This window comes from Trachinotus anak, unplaced genomic scaffold (genome assembly GCF_046630095.1).
Source record: "Trachinotus anak isolate AG129_WGS33_773 ecotype Australia unplaced genomic scaffold, CSIRO_AGI_Tana_v1 ptg000008l, whole genome shotgun sequence".
In the NCBI taxonomy this organism is placed as follows: Eukaryota; Metazoa; Chordata; class Actinopteri; order Carangiformes; family Carangidae; genus Trachinotus; species Trachinotus anak.
This window is the reverse complement of record NW_027273859.1, coordinates 26,543,614-26,562,500: the sequence shown is the minus strand read 5'-3', so window position 1 is coordinate 26,562,500 and position 18,887 is coordinate 26,543,614. Positions and strand designations below refer to the sequence as shown.

The following is an 18,887-nucleotide window of genomic DNA, read 5'->3' as shown; positions in this document are numbered from 1 at the left end:
ATCATGTCCATGGGGATTTTAATGCTGGGAACATTCTCATTGTAAGGATAGTCAGACTGTTGGAGAGAGGAGAAAGAGAGAGGAGGGGTCCATTCATACATTCACTCACTAACCTTTTCTTTAAAGGAAACATTCACTGAAAAGAGCAAACTGCTGATTACAAAACAGATGGTGGTGATGCACCTGGAGTCTCTGGGAACACTTTATACTTTGCTGGTTCCCAAAGGTAGATGAATGAAGTTCGACTGATCTCTGATAAAGATGTAACAATCAGAAAACCAGAACTCTTGCAGGGATTGGCTGTGGAGAGGAGTCAAATATAAAACTGACCTCTCATCACCAGAACTGAGCTTCAGTCAGTGATCTCTGCTCCGGGATGCAAAACCAGGAAAACACACCAGCTCCAAGCTCCGAGATGTTTCTGCTAAATTATCCATTCAAACTGGACCAAGCAAGTGATGATGTCATTTATAACTCACTCAGTTCTTTAAGGAGTGTTTGTTGGTTGTTGACATCATCATCATCATAATCATCATCAACATCATCATCATCTAAACCACTTCAGGAAGTTCACTGCTCTGTCGTCTTCAGTCTGAAGTTAGGGACCCAGATCTGCACAGTTCACCAAGACTTTTAATCCCTTTTAATGCAACATAGAATTAAATGTAATGCTTGTTAGACAGTCACACTGACTGAAGTATGATGGAAGACCAGTCGTGACAATATGGCCTAGAATCCTTGGTTATTATTTTTCAGGACTTCTGAGCAGTAAATAATAGAAACAAAACAATAACTCCTAATGATTTTATTAATTAGATGAATGCGACTTTCAGCTTCTGGGCTACAGTAGCAGCAGCAGAGACTGTGACGGTCTACAGGTCTGAAACTCCACAAACAACCCACTACTGAAACAATCACACTGTTAGTTTAAAGCCTGCAGACAAAGACAAAAGCATTTGACCCAACATTACTGTGAGAGGCAGGCGAGAGAAAATAAAAGACAAATATTTAACTTTTTAATATATATGACTTTTTTTTATTCAATGCTTTTTAAGGCTTGCATTTAAAGAAAACCTCCTCAGATATGATGCCCCTCAGTTAATTTATTAAAAAAAAAACAAAAAAAAAAAAAAACTAGGACCTGGTCCAGGAATGAAGTGGATCCAGACACAAAGGAGGAGAAAACCGACACAGGCAGCAGTGTCATTTTCTACAGTGATGCAGCTCATCATCACAGCTGAGAGATCCAATCACGTATCGGAGCATTGACACACACACTTCAGACCTGTGGCTGTATAATGGAACCCTTCCCAACCTGTCTGACCAAACAGAACTGGGACCCGGCCCGACTCAGGTCTCAGGTGTAGTGTCTACGTGTGACACAAAAACAGACTCTTAAAGAGTGAGGATGAGCTCGGTTTGGACGACTGTAGGATCCAGTGTGTGTATCATCAACCTGAAGATCTGAACCTCAAACACTGGAAAAACACACACACACACACACACACACACACACACACACACACACACACACACACACACACACACACACACACACACACACACACACACACACACACCCACAATACAACGACAACCGTGCACCTTCTGTCAAACTACTTCACACCAGCTGGAAATGAGGGACAGACGAGTCCATCATATGAGAGCAGCTGTGTGAGAGACACTGACGTCTGGAGACCGGGGTATTAGTTAGTCAGGGGATGAACCTTTAAAGGGCACATGCTGCTGCCGAGGAGGAAAACTGGGGGTCGGAGGGCTGGAGGTTGTTGATGAGAGAGACAGACAGTAAACTCAGAACACTTACGTCTTCAGCGTCGCTGTCTATGCTGCCCCGCTTTTTCTTCTTCTTCTTCTCGTCCTCCTTCTTCTTCTTGTCCTTCTCTGGGATGACATCGTCCAGGAAGCTGAGGTCATGCTGGGAGAACATGTAGTCCATGGCTTTTCTGACGGCGACCAGAGCGAGGATCTGAGGGCAGAGGAACGAGAGGCTGGTCAGTCCGATCTTCAGGTTAAAGTCAGTTTAAAGACAGATGCCGGCTCCTCCTGGATCCATGTACAGTGAAACTCACTCAGTCACATCCTCTGGACGTTACTTGAAACCTATCTGTCAAAGCTTTTTGATACTAATATATTGCTTTTACTTCCTGTAGGATATTTTGAAGAGATGCATGGATGAGATGTGAATCTTAACTGTTTGTTAATTATATTTTTTGTAGTGGGCTCTAGCCTGTTTATGACTGTATTGCGGTTTTTTGTTGTACAGTAACACTCCTGCTGCCCTCTCTGATGACAGAGACTTTAATCCATCTGACGTTGTTCTTCACTCAAAATGTTACAGATTAAAAAACTACTTAAATTTAGAAGAAGATTTTTGTGGCTTGGGAGATTCAAACTAATTCACTCATGAGGTTGTGTAACTAAATCTGTATTTGGACTCCAACACCACCTTAAATAGATTGATTACTCTTCCCGAACTGTGAGTCATGAGTGTGCATCTTGTGTTGTTTTTTTGTGTTTCATCTTGTGACAGTTTCTCAAACTGTCTCTGAATATAAATATATCATTAACTAAACTACTTCTTACTGATTGAAAAAAACTTAAACAGTACATCATGTGTACAGAATCCTCTGTACACATGATGAGCTTCATCTACATCTGTTTGAATGTTCTTAACAGTATATTCATGTCAGACTGACTGGTTTGTGCTGCTCACACTCGTGTTAAAAAAAGTGCATTCTGGGGATTTGGCTGCTTTGAAAACTACAGGTAAAATCCTAAAACCTATACAGGACCTTTTAAAAACATATAAGATTAAACTCTGAGCTCTGGTAATGTGACAATTGTCACTAATTACTCTTGCCACTGCACAGACCTGACAGTTGATCAGTCCCAAAATCAAATGATGGAATAATCAATATGGAAAATAAAGCTGTGAAAGTTCCCATACATCAGCGCAGGATATTCATCATCTGCAGCATCTGAACAAAAAACAACAGCCAGTCAACAAATCCACATCAGGCAGGTCTTGATGTAAACGCCGCTCACCATGACGGGGAATATGATAGCCGCCACCGTGGACTTGAGGATCCAGAGCAGAGCCAGGCAGAGGACCTGGATGAAGGTGAAGAGGTGGACCTTCCTGAGGGGAACGTGCCGCAGGTAAACCAGGTCCGGCTGGTGTTTCGCTGGCATCAAAAGCAGCTTGAGACGATCCATGAACTGCAGGTACAGATACACACCACACACACACGTCAGAGGTACAAGCTAGATGCTGGCTTACTGGACACTCAGAGGTTCGTTTTGATAAAGAAGGTTCAGATATCAGAGGTCGGCCTCAAAATCTGAGGTTTCTGGTTTTTAATTCTCTCTCTGTGGGAAGCACAAACAGTATCATCCTGTGATTCGTTTTGTTTGCTCCACACTCTCAGAACAACTCAATCTTGTAATAAGACTCATAAAAAACTACCTGCACTCCATTTAGAGAGGCAACTCCCATGTAGAGGAAGACTCCGTACAGCACAGGCATGGGGATGAACTGGGTGAAACAGCAGAGAAACACACATGTAAACTTATGAACATGTGCCACAGTCCAGAGACACAGCCTCGTATTCTCTCAAATATGTAGCTGTCACTAAAATAGAAAGAATATAAGCTAAATATAAATATGAACTAACTGCAGATCACACAGCACAACAGCCGTCTGAACTCAGTCTTTTCATTTAATCTAAACTTGGCTTTAGCACAACAAAGCTTTAGCCAGATTTAGCAGCAGAGAAGCTCACCTTAAAAAAATACACTCAATTAAAAAAAGCATATGTACATCGAACAAAATCAATAAGTGGGAGTGGAGGGCTTGTTGCTTGTTGCTTGACCTTAATAATGACCAAGAAAGAGAGATTAATTAATGTAAACTAAGTTGTTTTTTTGTAACTGTACACTCAACAACCACTCATAACTGCATCGTATAATTTTGTAGTGTATGTGTGAAACTGGTCTCTGATTGGCTGGAGATGAACCTGCACACTGGGAGCTCATTTACACTTTACAGGCTGCTGCAACAGTGCTTCATGCTCCACTGACCTGTCACACATGAACTTACAGCTCAGCAAAGATGTTTGTGGACTGACTGATACACAAATCTTCTTTTTCTGACACTTTTTTAAAACAATAATTTTATGTCCTCATCATAATCAAAACATGCGTGCTGTGTATGTAGCACAGCTGCTGTCACCACATCGAATTGTTCTGTGCCTCATTGACTCGCTATTTCAGTGAGAACAGTTTGATGTAGCTTTGTAGCTCTGACAGATTAAATTCAGCCTCAAACAACCTGACAAATGAGGTTATTTAAAATTCTCCATTTTCAACATTGAGAAGATTAAACTTCAGAGACAAAGTTACTCACAATAGATAATATGACAAGACAATTACCTTTAAAATAGGAGACATAAAAACAGACAGTCCTGTCAGGATGAACACAAACACACCAGTGACTCTCTGCTCTCTGCAGAAAAAATGGAGAGAAAATATACAATTATCACAAGAAGACAACATGAACGTCTGCCTGGTAAAACTTCATGATCTGGGAGTCATAAGAGTCATAAGAGCTCAATCACTCCCCAGATCTCTTTCAGTTTATCCAAAGACAAGCCGACATTTCTAGGAAGTTTAAAGTTGGTGTAGGTGTTTCAGTGTCTTTGTTAGTTCAGCTGACACCTCAGGAGGCTCCGGAGGATGTCACCAAACAACAACAACAAAAAAACCTTCGAAACACAGGAAGAGAAGTGTTTTTACCATCTGTTAATGAACAGAAAAGGCCGAACCTGGCACATGAATGAAAACAGAACATTTTAATAACAGATTATTTGTTATTTATTAATCTGAGAAATAAAAATTCTATTTCTCCACCTAATCACACACTAATCTATTGTGTAAATGTTTAACTCACAAACCAAACCAGATTATTACACTTCAGTTCTTTACCTTTAACAGGAGGTTGCTTTATATTTTGGGTCCAGAGTGTGTGTTTGTGTGTTTGTTAGATCTAATTAATCAGCTGGACATTCAGACAGTGAGCTGAAGAAGAACTGGTGCAGCTGTCTGGCTGTTTAGGAAACATGTCATGTTCTGGTAGCTGAACCTCTGAGCTCTTTTGTAAAAGCTAAACTCCTTTAGTTCAATGTTAATCCTTCAGTATTTACCACACACACTTCTTATTAAAGATAAGCTAATTTGGTCCATGAAAAGGTCATGGTTTGTGTTTCTGAGATGTTTCTGTTAGCATCGTTTAACAAATTAAATTGTTAACTGTGACCAAACATCAGCGACGGGTTCTCACATCATCTCTGAGCAACTCCACAGAAGCTTCGCTCCCACAGACGCTGCTCAAGTTTCATTCTGGTTTAATACAATTCTCTGAAAATGAATTATTATCATATAAGAATTAATTTGTCTGTCACCGAGTGTATTGTGTGGATCCAGATGCAGATGGAAATTTTAAATTATTATCTATTAATAAAATAATTTATGGTTTGTAAGTATTGGACCAGTGTTACCTGACACCCAGGAACTTTGGCTGCTCTCCAGGAGCCGACGTTTCCGTCTCCATCTTCAGACTGTCGATGTGAGCGATAGAGATGACGGTGGCGGCCACGTACCATGGCAGACCCATGAAGGAGCAGACCACCAGTAGAACAGCCACCCAGAACAGATCCAGGTGGTAACCTGCCCCTTTCTGGTCCAGACAACAAACACGAAAGGTCAAAGGTCAAGAGAGATAGTAAGCAGAGCACGGCTGTAGACACCAGCACAGTTTTATAACACACGGTGCCTTTATTTACCTCAGTGGCAGGGAGAAGCAGGTTCATAGGGTCAAGCCTTTATTTTTAATTTCCCTGCTCCACATTAACATAAACTCAACACTTCCTCCATGTTTACCTGCTGTCAGCATCCACAGTACTAATCAGTACAGCCAGCATCACATCACACGTTTCCACTTTCCCAAAAACAAAGATAAAGGAGAATTCCAGTTTTTATTTTCTACAAATGTGGTTCATGTGGCTCTGGGTCGTGCTAACTTTGTCACAGACTTGTGCAGAACAGCACGAGCCTCCTGCAGCTTTACAAATAAACTAGATTTTTACATGAATCATTTCAAACGCAGGTGTCTGACACCGTGTCCACACAGGAAGCATTTCAGACATGTATTTCAGTCGCCTGCCTCATCGCGTCTCAAGGAACTTTTTGTCCAACTCAGGGCCAACTGGAAAATCTCAAAAATGTTGATGGCCCATACTGGACACTTTAGTAATACAAGTTATATGCTTGTATGGTCCAGCTGGTGACATCTTTAACAGTGAAACTGCTTTCTTTTTTTCCCCCTAACTTTTAAGAACTTTTAAGTTAAGTTAGTTTTAAGACATTTAAAAACATGATATAATTACATTTTACCACTGTACTGTTTTACAAATTTGTTGGTCCAGTTGCAATACTTTTATGAATGCATTAATGAGTTTACTGTGTGAGCTGCAGTAGAAGGCTTTTCACCTGTTCATGCTGGCTGTTATTTGAGACGTGGCTTTTATTTAAATATCAGCTTTTATAAGAGAATTTACTGTAATATGATGATTAACACTGGAGCAGGAGAGAGATTTCTCTGAAGTGTCACACAGCTGAAATCAAAGAAATTGTTGCTCAACTTCAGCAGTGACTGTGAACATTTCACGTGGCTGCTGTTTGAACTAAACTGTGTTCAGTCATTCCCATGAAACATCTCTCACTCTCATGAGAAGAATGACAGACGTATTTAGCCACAGTGTGAAGGCAGCCAGTGTCCTGCACACCCTGCAGCCTGATGGGAGAAATGCATGACAGCCCTGACTTCACATGAATCAGCTGAGAGAAACAGGAGCAAGGAGAAAACTGAGCAGCCAACAGTAGTAATGAACCTGTGTCTGGTCCAACCTCCTGCTGCTTCACTCATGCAGCACATCAACCCTGTGAGCTCATACATGTGGTAGATGAAGGTTTCTTCTTTACCTTCAGCTTGTGCTCCTTCCTGTTGACGATCACAGCAGTAATCTGCTGGTCCATGAAGACCAGTATGGTGACCAGCAGGGCAGGAAGGGATGATGCCAGGTAAACCCACCAGGGGTTTCCTCCAAACGGGGGCACAAACCAGCCCCGGTTCGGACTTGTTGGCTATGAGGGAGGAAACCAGAAGCTTCAACACACAGGTCAACAGTGATCATCACACACGCAGAGAAGAAATATGAAGTTTTCCTTTATAAACATCACTCGCCTCTTTCTGTCTTTTATTGTTTGTTTCCTAATGAACTACAAATCACTTTACATTTCCCAAACCCGTTAGACTGATTTACATTATATTCATTCTGAGAAATGTTCATAAATTTAATTGTCATTCCCTCTACAACCACAGCTACTGATGCTTCCAGCTTTCACAACAGCCGGTTTTAGTTCATTTCATCACAGTCTGGAAACTGTAGATCAAGCATCTCCAACAGGGGAACTCCCCAGCTGCCAGTTGCCCCCCCCCCTCCCTTTAGAGTAGCTCATCCAAAGGTTCAGAGAATATAGTCTGTACAAACCAAGGATGCTTAGTACAAACTTTAAGCAACACAACTTCACTCAGTAAATCTGCTTTAACTATACTGTAACTAAATCAAACACACAGACAGAACGCCCACCCGCCCCCTCCCCCCCGAGGAGCAGCACATCATTATTTGTCAGTTGCGCTGTCAAGTTTGTTTACATCAGATGTGCTGTAGGAGACATGCAAACTATTACCACAACAGATATAAACAAAACTTTTTCATGAAACAGGAAATATGTCGCCATGGATACAGTGAGTTCAGCTGTGGGCTTGTACTTGAGCACCGTTGTTTTTTGTTTTTTTTTGAGCCCATGTTTGTTTACATTTTAGAAAATTACGTTTATCCAATTAGCTATTCTAAGTTCCTGTTTGTTATCTACCGCTGGATGAACTAACAACTGTCTGGATCACTCGCTGAGAAGCTTCTTTTCCTCTGATTTCTAAGCAGGTTTCTGGACGTTTATGTGCAGTGGTGTTAACATGTCACATGTGTCCAGGTTTGACTGAATCATGACTCAGATTTTTGACACTGATATAAAGGTCCAGATATTTTTGTTACAAAATGCGAGTTTTGGATATTGATAATTGATGACTTGTTAAATTGGTCTTTGGTTTGGAGATCAGTTGGAGTGTTTTGATACGATATGTGAATAAATGTAACCAGTAATATAAGACATGAGGAGCTCTTTTTATTTTGTCAAAAGTAGTAGTTAAAAGGTTTGAGAGCCCTGATGTTGTGTCTTAAAACCTGCTTGAAAAACATAAACCATCATAGCAAATAATTCGCTTTTAAATGCAAGGGTGACCTTCAGGACTTTTTGACAGGAGTTTGTCATGTTTTCTGAAGCACCAAAAGTTGCATTTAAATTGTGCATGAAGACTTCTGTGACTCACCTTGAACTCAGTTGGCACAATGAGTTTAGGAGTATCGACTCCTACGAGCATGTCCACTCCACAGAAGATGAGGATGGCCAGGATGATGGCAAAGTCACTGATGAGCTTCCTCACCTGGGTGAAAGTAAACACAACATTCTCTGTAACCTGCTGTTCTTTAAACAGGTTGGAAACCTAATGAATTTTCTTTCCAGGTGACTTGCTTGGTTAAATCATCTCAGCATGTCAGTGTCACTGAGAGTGACTCACAGTGGTGGGGAAGAACGGGCTGCTCTTGAACTTCTTCAGACCCATGGAGCAGGTGTAAGTGCCGAAGAACAGGATGAAGGACATGAGGGTGATGTCAGGGACGAAGTCGCACGCCTTCCCCACCAGCTCCCCTTTGTACTTCAAGCACTCCGTCTTCGTGAGCGACGACCATGTGGCGTTCATTGGCTGCACAGAAGAAACAAAGAGCATCATGATTATAAAGAAACAGTTACTGATGCAGACCAGTCTCCAACCAAAGCTGTGACAGATAAAATGTAATATAACAGATCCTGTACTGAAGCAGCTGACTGATAACTGTCTCAGACGTTCATTGTCTTGGAGGTAAGACAGATAAAGACACAACGCACAGTGTCACAGTGACTTCCAATTGGAAACTAGTCTGCTTATCTCATCAGACTATCCACTTTTCCTTGTGACATTGTTGAACTTACAAAAACAACACAACTGTCTTTTTCAATCTGTATCTGACCACTTGTGTTTGCTGAGAGATTTGTGACCTGATTCCAATAAGTCTTTTCAAGCTTTTCAAAGAATTCCTGAAGCACTGAGACAAAAGTCCTTCAGTCTGAACAACACTTCAAGTAAACTGGGAAAACATGTACAGTACAGTGTGGCAGAGGTTTGCAAAGTGTGAGGGATGCCCCTAGGGGCATGGGGGAGCCAGAGACCTTCAGGGAGGGCACGACGTGAAAAAAAATAAAGTAGAAAAAAATAACTGTAAACACCTGGTTACAACTCAGCTATGCATGTGGCCAAATAGATGGATCTCACCTACAGTGAGAGAGGAGACAGAAAACAGAGGAACTACGATCTCTGTTTATTCCTCTCTACAGTGCTTCCCAGCATCGACCGCCTATGTGCATCAAAGACGCAGGGCTCTATCTTACAGCCAGCACATAGCATGCTTACACAGGCGTGTGAACAACGTGCACACGCTCTGTTAGACACAAGCAGAGTGAGCTGAAGATGATGTTTGGATAAGTCAAGTGGAACATTAGACGACAGCCTCAGAAGGTCAGAGCTTTGTTTGTGGCTTATTGTGAGTTGCACAATGTTAAGAGAGTCATTACTCTTGAAGCTCTGCAGAGAAGCATTTTTTCTTACTACCCAGTACCCACCAGTGTTTCCATTCATCACATAACTCCATCCACAGTTCCCTAATGAACCGAGAATTTATTCACACTTCTCATCATATAATAGAAAAGATGTGTAATGTGATTTGTGTCGTTACTTCTCTGTAGAGCTGTGACAGAGCACTGACTCGCTCAGCTCTTCCTCTCCCATCAGAGCCACATAATAAAGAGGCACAATCTGTTTTTTGATGACTGTATTTATGGAAAGGAATTCTGCACAGTGTTGAGTGATATGAAAAGCAGCACTGTGAATGGTGCTCAGTGAGGATTTTATTTGGTGCCCGACTTACTTTGATGTCTTTAACAATTATTTGACTTAAGTAAAATTGCACAAAAAGGCCTTTCAATGTTTGAAATGGAACTGTCTTCCAACAGTGTTAAAAAAAAAAAAATTAAATGATATTTAAGAAATTAAGATGTTTTAAACATTTAAATAAGATAAATCAAAAGTAAATATGTTGAGAATATGTTCTGATAATATCTCTTTTTATGGGGGGGGGGGGGGGGGGGGGGTCAATGTGTTAGAGCTGTTGTTCAGACAGCAAACAGCAGCATAGATGACAAATCACATGAACTATCAATAAGAATGATTTTGCGTTCAGCACTAGAAGCTACAGAAAAGCAAATCTGTTCAGACATGACTGGAGTAATAAAGTGCAGCAGTGAAACAGGAAACACTTACCAGATTAGTGTTGTTCCAAAACCAGATTGAAGTACCTTCTAAAGGATCACCAACGATGTCTGTACTGTTCTCTGCACAAACACAAGGAAGCACAACCTCAGTACAACACACATATTAGCAGTGTACACTCAGCACGTGCACTACACTATGTTAGGCTGATGGCAGTTTGCTCAGTCCTGCACCGAACTGTAAAGTCTGCTTTGCAGCTCCCAGCTGCGACTGTGTGCACGATGCAGTCATGAAACTTTACAGGTGTGTAGCTGACATCAACGTGAAGGCTGAGTTCAAAGATGGGTGTGGTCTGACTCTTACTGGAGTAATAGTGTAGAAATGACAACAGAGTGCTCGTGGCTCGGATGTCAACACGTTGACAGGCAGCACAGCTGTATGCTCACATCACAATAAGGTCTCTAGTCTTTTTAAGCAAGACAAAAATTATAAACCCATGCTACAATGACTTTAAGCTATAATGACTCTTTATTTGCAAGAAAATAACACTGCTGATTGGTTGTTTGCAAATCCTAGTGAGGAGAAATTGCAAAGTGTGGCCTTCATCAGTCTAAGCTCTATTGTCTGCTCTTGGAAGATATTTCAGTCAGAACTAAAGCGTGGGACTGACAAACAACCCTCACACCAGCCCTGTCTCCCCAGGACCAAACAGCCAGAGTTTCCCGGCTTACTGCCTGTGTTACACCAGTCTGTCGCAATGATATGGCAGCTGCTCACACATCACAAGTAAACATCTGCCTTCCTGGTATGCACTGCACTCCGGGTATGAAGAATAGCATATTTCTGAGTGTGCGTACGTGCAAGAAGGAGAAGGGGATTTCTATAAACTCAGGACGGCCCCATCCTCATTCAGAAGGGGAACAAAGAAGCTGTGTCGTATTTAGGTCTGATCAACAGCACTTGTTTACATTTTAAAGACCCTCTGATGAAAAGCAAGTGTTTATCCTTGTTAACATTGGATGTTTTTTATATAATAAGAGACATAGCATGAGCTAAATAATCAGTGAACACCATGACTGAGTATTTCCACCTTGAACTGTAGTGAATCAATGATTGACATATCAATTCATGTATCATATAACCTAAGTAACCAATCCTGTCAACTTGCAGGGACAGGGGGTGTGACTAAATAAACCAGACACCTTGTCAGTACAGAGAGTGAGTGTCTGCATTAGCATTACCACTAACACTGTGTCAGCCACTGCCAGTTACAAACTAACAAACAACATAAACAAATAAAAGATGCTAACTACGCTAACTGTTCTGATACGTCTACTAGTCTGATTCTGGTCTCAACAGAGGTGTTTGCATTAGCACAGCCACTAAAACTAACACAGCCTCCGTTTTTGATTTTTTTTCCACTTTTTACGTGGGAAATCCAGGTTAAACAAAAATAAAAATCATTATTTTTACAGAGTTTAAAACCTGTCTGGAGATAAATTTAAATATCTGGTCATTTATGCCAAAGTCAGTTAAACAGCGCCTCACCTAGGACAGCAGGGGCCATACAGAGGCAGTCGTACTGCGTGACGTACTCCAGCTTGAATTCAGAGTTGATGGGGTAGTGGTGAGCTAGCTTCAGCATCTTCTTGAAGGCATCATAGATGAAGATGAAGCTGATGAGACAGGAGAAGCCCTCCTCAGTGAACCGGGTGAAGTACTGAACCAAGAAGCTGGCGTCAGTGGCCACGAGCACCAGGCAGAAGAACGCCGACCACAGGCCGATCCACAGCCGGAACTCCAGGTAGTCAAACTCATTATCTCTGTAGAAGAAAACAACCCACAACAAATACTCAAAAATAGTCAATGAAATCAATTTGGTGTTTTATACGACAGAGAATCAGGGAATTAGGAAGAACAACTTTTGAGAATATAGTTGTTGTAACATCACAACTACAGGCTTAAACTGAGATTAAAATTGTAATTTCTAAGAAAAAAATCATAATAAGAAAACATCATAATATTGTAACAAGAGTCATGACTTAATTCCTTATTTTACACAAGAAGCTGAAAAATCTTAACTGTAACAAGCAAAAATATTGTAATATTGTGATTTTATTCTGATTATATTTCCTTGAAATGTTATGATTTTATCTCATAATATTGAGACATTTTCCCTCATAAAATTAAAGTATTGTTGAAATATTACAATTTTATTTTTATATATTTCACCTTTACTTTCAAAATCTCTTCAATGTCAAAATCTTTTTTTTCACACTTTTATTGAGATTTCACAAGGATATAAACAGAACAGCTTATCAAGGACAAAACTTGACCAAATATGAAACAGAATAACAGTTGAGTTACCTGGAAATATTTCACTATTCATGTCATGATTTTAATTAGACATTTTTTCACTTTCTCTTTTTTCCCCTTTTTAAATGTTTTCTCTGACTCTCAAAAGATATGTCAGCTTTTCCATGACCGTTCCCACCCAGTGTTGGTTTGCAGCATGTGCTGTGGTTTTTTACCCCCTGCACTGATATAACTTTAAAAAACAATCAGTTAATATGGTTCAAATTTGGGGAAATTTCATAAAAACCACGTTAAGGCATAACCCAGTGCTGCCAACTAAAGTTCTGTATGATGCTGTGATTTTTAAGAACTAAATGATCCATGACTCATAACTGAGCCGCCGGCAAAATGAGAATATGGAGAATGAACCTGCTGAAGTTGAAGAGCAGCCGTTCAAACACCAGAACAGGGCCGGTGCTGCTGAGGATGGTGAGAGGCTGACCAGCCAGCAGACAGAAGACCCCGCCAGCGATCGCCGTGCCCAGAAAACTCTCCAGCACGCCCTGAACACATGCACAGAAACTTCCATTCAGGGCTTAAACAGATCACAGTCTACAACTGGATAAAGGTTCAGATCTCAGTCTGACCTGCATGTTTTCTGTAGCGTCCCCCAGCAGACCACCGAAGGTGATGGCGTTTGTCACAGTTCCCAGGTAAATAAACAAAATGGCCGACAGGGCCTGAATGTGAAATGCATCGGTGAAGTCACTGATGAAGAAAGGCGCTTTTCTTTTGATGTCAAGTATGAGACCCCCACAAAACCTGAAAACACAAACAAAAGCTGTGTCATTTCCCACAACATGGAACACAACGTTCTGGATATGGATTTGCAGCATTAGTACACAAACCCAGACACCAGTGTTAGGTTGCTAGGTAAATTAAAAAGTGGTGATCTACTCTCATATAAAAAACTATAAAACTATTATTATTGCTCTTGATTTCATACCTTCCCGTCTTCTGCAGCTCCTCCCCTATAGAGTGTCCCCCTCCTCCGTGACCTCCATCATGAGGCATGTCTCCGTTCATCTGAGAGTCTCCTCCTGTGTACATGTTTTTCCTGAAACACCCAGCACAGTTTTGTTCAGACCGACAACCTCTCTACCTCTGAATCACATGAAAGATTTTCCAACACGTCAAATATCGTCTCATGTTGACACAGTGGGTTTTTTTCAGCATTTAAGCTGCCATGAAAATAAAGCATGTTGTCGCGGTCTCTTGTCTTATGTTGTCAATCAGACGATGTTGTCATGTGTTGCCTGACTGATAGATGCTCACATTGACAGCTGAAGCAGTCTTGGGTAAAAGTGCAGCTTTAAATAAAACCCACTGCTGCTCTTTCATAATTGAACACTGTGCTGTTCACCTGGATGCACTTCAGCGAATCTGCAACTCCTGCTCTTCTATGACCTCGTGTAGTTACTGCTCACGCAGCATTCACAACGGCCCTGCACAGTTTGTTTTAACCACAAAGTTACTCTTGCACTGATTACTTGTTTTTCCAAAGTAAAATCCTCTTACACTCTCTCTATAGTTTGATTAAAGTTGCCTCTAAGGCTTGATGCTACTTTACCTGTCACATGACACTCATTCATTAAATGTGTTGTGTCAGTGAATGCATGTGTGTCTTTACACAGGGTTGCCTGTGTGTGTGTGTGTGTGTGTGTGTGTGTGTGTGTGTGTAAACGGGTTTAATAAATGATTGTCAGACAAACAGTCAGCCTGAGGTCCTTGTTGAATCAGTGAACACTTGTAGTTTTAGATAAGATCACAACAAGGAAATCTCCATATGTGAAGAGGTAGATAATCACACCAGCAGTTACATTGGGGCACTATCACTTTTTATAAGCCTCTGAAATGATTTGCTGTGGAACACAGTAGTGTCCTACTGAAACATTGAAATGACCCCTATCTTTTGTTTTCTTGGGCGATCACTTGAAGTGGTACGTTGTTATACAGACAGACCTTTTGTCAGAGGAGGGGAGGGATTTTGGAGGCTCTATCCTGATGGTAGGGTCCCACTCTCCAGGAGGAAGCACGATCACCTCATCCAGGAACTCATCGATGCCGGCCAGCAGGTCCTGTCTGTCCTTGGCCTTATACGCAATGTCATGGAAGACCTGAACAGACAAGAGAGGGGGCGAGGCATTCAAGTGTGAAAGAGGCCTGTTCAAGCATGCAGTGCCACCAGGCAGCAAAGTGGAATATCAGATCACACACACACACGGCACAATATTCAGGTATGAAGGCACCAATGCAGCATCACTTCATATACTGCAGAGGTCATGAACAGCCTGCAGCCTGAGTCGGAATAAAACCTCACTTCCTTTCTTCATTGCATGGTTTTTACAATTTTCTTTTCAATTTGCACAAATATTACTGTGTAAACTGAGATGAATATTGTGGGTAAAAGTGATGGGTGGATTTACATGAGTCACCGGTAAAATATAACTCAGGTTATGTTTTAATTATTAATGCCAGTCTAACCTCGTCTGACATCAGCGTGGCGATCGCTCTGCCAATCTCGTGGTACGACTTGGCTTTGCCTTTGGGTCCAAGCAAGATGAATAAAAACCTGCAAATGAAAACAGTCATGAGCTGATATGCATGCACATATTTGTGTAGTAGAGATTATTATCCAAACAAATATCTCCGTTTCTTTTTGAAGTAGAACCTGTACTAAAAAACTGAAATTATCTGTAAAGATAAACATGATGACACTGTTTTGTATCAAATACATTAAAAATACTGATTTGTCTGAGGCAGCACATTTTCATGACATTTGTTTTAAGTGCGTCTCTGGACATCGTTTCATGTTTGTTTTCCTGCCAAAATGTAATAAATAACTGTTAACAAAATATGTTCAGCTTCATATGCACAACATCTGTGAGTAAGTTACATATCTCTAAGCTGTAGGTGTGTTCACTACTTCTCCCCGAGCAGACAGACATGTTTTGACTGCTACATATGTAGAGCATGACAGCCATTCATATAGATTACTACTGTTTCTACGAGCTTTATTACAACAATAAAACCTTTAAGGGCGTTATTTACACTGAGTATGGCCGTAACGGTGATGCATTAGCTACGTCATCACAGCTGAGGAATTCCTAAAGGACATTGTTTTATAAAACATTCACTAGTTCATCAGAACAGCTTGAAAAGTTTCTTCCAAGAATTTCTTTATAGCTCCTTTGTTACTACAACAACAGTATAGAAACCAGCTCAGTGCTGCTCCTCCAGCTTTACGACACTCATCAGTAGCCAGAGCAACAATAAATGAACACAATAAAAAAATACAAACATTACAAACTTGAAACATTACTACTTTTACATTTACATAGTTTGAGCATTCAGTTTTAGTGTCAGATGTTGATTTAACAACACTGCAACATTTGAGCCTTTAAATTACAGTGGTGGGTTGGATTTCTTCTATAATTAAATATAAATATAAATTTAAAATATAAATAAATGTGATGCTGATTAGAGATTTTATTGTTCTTTTGTGTTTTTGCAAATTTCTGTCAATGTTATAATAAACCATAAAATATATGTGTAAGGCAGCCTGACCTGCACCAAGACAACCCAACTGTCTGCATGGAAATCCTGCACTGACGCATCTTCCTACATTAAACTTGAACTCTTATCTATGAATTTCATGAATCTCAGGCACCTTGTGGGAACAGGGACCTCCGTCAGGGCTCCCAGCATCACAGCTTGCTGCAGACGAACAAACGCCACAAATGGAGCGTCCAGGAAGTCCACCTCCCCCACCAGCACGTTGGAGGCCTCGGCGTCTCTTGGCAACTTCTTCATGAACTTGTTCCTCAGCTAAAAGTACAAAAGACAGAAAACAGGAGGAGACAATAAATGTTAAGTTCACACCAGCAAACTGTCGACTGCAGAGCACACGAAATGAAACAACCTATATCAAAACAAGACAATCCCATTCAGCTTAAATACCAACACAGGAGGCTCCCATCGTGTCTAAATAATGAACAAGCAGTGACACGAGGTCTGTGTTTCTTTCTGTCATGGTGATGGTGGGATGTATGAAGACGCCTGCTGAGCTCCACAGGTCCAACATTTTACCTCCAAAGCCGATTAAAGTCCTACAGTCATGTCTCTGAGTAACTGAGTTTGTCAGCCTGCGAGAGCCACTGATAAACTTAAAGGGGCTATTTCTACGTTTTCTCTGCCGCCGAATGTGGTGTGACTCACTAGAAAGTGATGAGACAACCCAGGGCTAGCTGGTTAGCATTCAGTAGAAGAGACTTAGCACTTGCAAATAGCTCTTTTAACATAAATGTTCAAAATTATATTCAAACTCATGAGCACCTGCAGCTGAGCATAGTGCCCAGAGAAAACTACACTCCCCAGACTGACTGGTAAACTAGATGACATCATGCTACAGAATTTGAGGTTCATATTTGTTTAATTGTTACATGAAAGCTCTTGAAACTAAAAAGCTCTTCAGATCCACTGACTTTTCTTTGGTTCCACCCCAGTAGCCGTTATCCCACACTTTCAATCACATTAGATTTCATTCCTATGATAAAAAGGTGGCATGCTTAGGGGAAAATTGAGATAATTAATACATAAAACTTCAAAGACAATGAATCATAAATATGTAGATAAGATTAACATGGAAAACTACTGTGTTATACATTAACTTTAAACCAACAGAAAGCAGGCAGGAAACATTTACCAAGACACAGCCAGTGACAATCCATAGGACCCAACATCAAAGTACCTCCCGTCAGATTGAAGTATACTCCTCACATAACAATAGATTCAGTTCAGTTTGAATTCATTCATTAATTAACCTCAAACCAGAAATGTCCAATATTCTCATCCTTCATTACATGAGCCTGTTTAATTCAAACCTTTATGATACTTAAATATTCAACACTTTTCTTGTAAAGAAAATATCTTAAAAGCCTGCACAAATAACACAACTGATTATTGTAATGTATTTGACAACATCAATAAAGTGTTTCTTCCGCCCAAATTATCATCACCTTCTCAATATAGTACTTTCACTGAAAATTCACTCACCACTGGTAAACTATCCATGTTTCTACAACCACATGAACATGCACAATGGATTTCTTGCATTTTTCATCAACAGATGACATAATGATCCATATGTACAACTCCACTCTTTTCACCCTTAATTCTCCAACAATCCTGAGGACAATCTATTACCTGCTACACTAACAAGAACAAACACTGATAGATTTCAGGAGGGCTGTTCCTTATATCTCACTGATGTGTGTTTTCCATACAAAGAGAGAAATACCTACTAGAATGAAACTCAGCAGAGCACATACTTCTGCTAAGGCAAAATATTCATGAAAATGTCTAAAAATCTTGTTGACAAAAAAGTGATAAAATATTCTTGGATCAGTCCCTTTGACTGGATCTGCAACAAAATTGAATTTCCTGGCCGCTGCCCCATCCCTCCACTTCAGTACAAATCAATTCAGTACTTTTTGTGTAATCCTACTGACAAATAAACAAATGAACAAAAAATGTATGAAAACAGAGCTTCCTTGGTTGAGGTTATATAACAATAAAGCAGGGTCAATAAAAATAGCCTCAGTTTTACCACAGTTTTTATTTTATAATGCTAGTGTTTTGTTTGTGATTCATGCTTGTTGTATGGAAATGTGTGGTCCGGGCTGCAACAGTGCAGAAGACGTATTTAAATACATACACTTAACATATCAAGAAATGAATCACCTGTTCAGAAAAATGGTCTGATAAGTTTCAGACATAAACTCAGAGCAGTTTTGTCACTCTGAGATGTCGTAAAAGAGTCTACAATATGATAAAATGAAAAGTGAATTGTTTAACAAAAAAAAAAAAAAGATAAAGGACCAATTTTTATCCACAAAGTACAACTAGGTGATCAAATCATCAATATCAATAATTAAAAAGAAGCCAATCGATCTGTCTACTATTCATCATC

At 40.4% G+C, this 18,887-nt stretch overlaps 1 protein-coding gene and 1 long non-coding RNA gene across 8 annotated transcripts in view; one reads left to right on the top strand and one right to left on the bottom strand.

The window, feature by feature from the left end:
• slc4a4a (solute carrier family 4 member 4a) overlaps positions 1–18,887 on the bottom strand; it is a 60,844-nt gene that overhangs the window by 7,989 nt on the left and 33,968 nt on the right. For 4 of the 7 annotated variants that reach the window (XM_071483893.1, XM_071483894.1, XM_071483895.1 and 1 more), the window contains 17 exons: positions 16,587–16,744; positions 15,401–15,488; positions 14,879–15,033; positions 13,863–13,973; positions 13,504–13,678; positions 13,286–13,419; positions 12,110–12,384; positions 10,613–10,683; positions 8,777–8,962; positions 8,528–8,641; positions 7,060–7,221; positions 5,577–5,755; positions 4,453–4,525; positions 3,488–3,556; positions 3,067–3,240; positions 1,826–1,987; positions 1–56 (listed from right to left, as the gene is read on the bottom strand). The exon at positions 1–56 is cut by the window's left edge. In XM_071483893.1, the coding sequence (XP_071339994.1) occupies positions 1–56; positions 1,826–1,987; positions 3,067–3,240; positions 3,488–3,556; positions 4,453–4,525; positions 5,577–5,755; positions 7,060–7,221; positions 8,528–8,641; positions 8,777–8,962; positions 10,613–10,683; positions 12,110–12,384; positions 13,286–13,419; positions 13,504–13,678; positions 13,863–13,973; positions 14,879–15,033; positions 15,401–15,488; positions 16,587–16,744 (2,342 nt within the window). The other 3 variants (XR_011691695.1, XR_011691694.1, XM_071483897.1) reach the window with 3 other exon arrangements.
• On the top strand, positions 3,113–6,370 carry LOC139624627 (uncharacterized). Its single transcript, XR_011691701.1, has 2 exons — positions 3,113–3,246; positions 5,608–6,370. It is a non-coding gene; the product is annotated as an uncharacterized lncRNA (long non-coding RNA).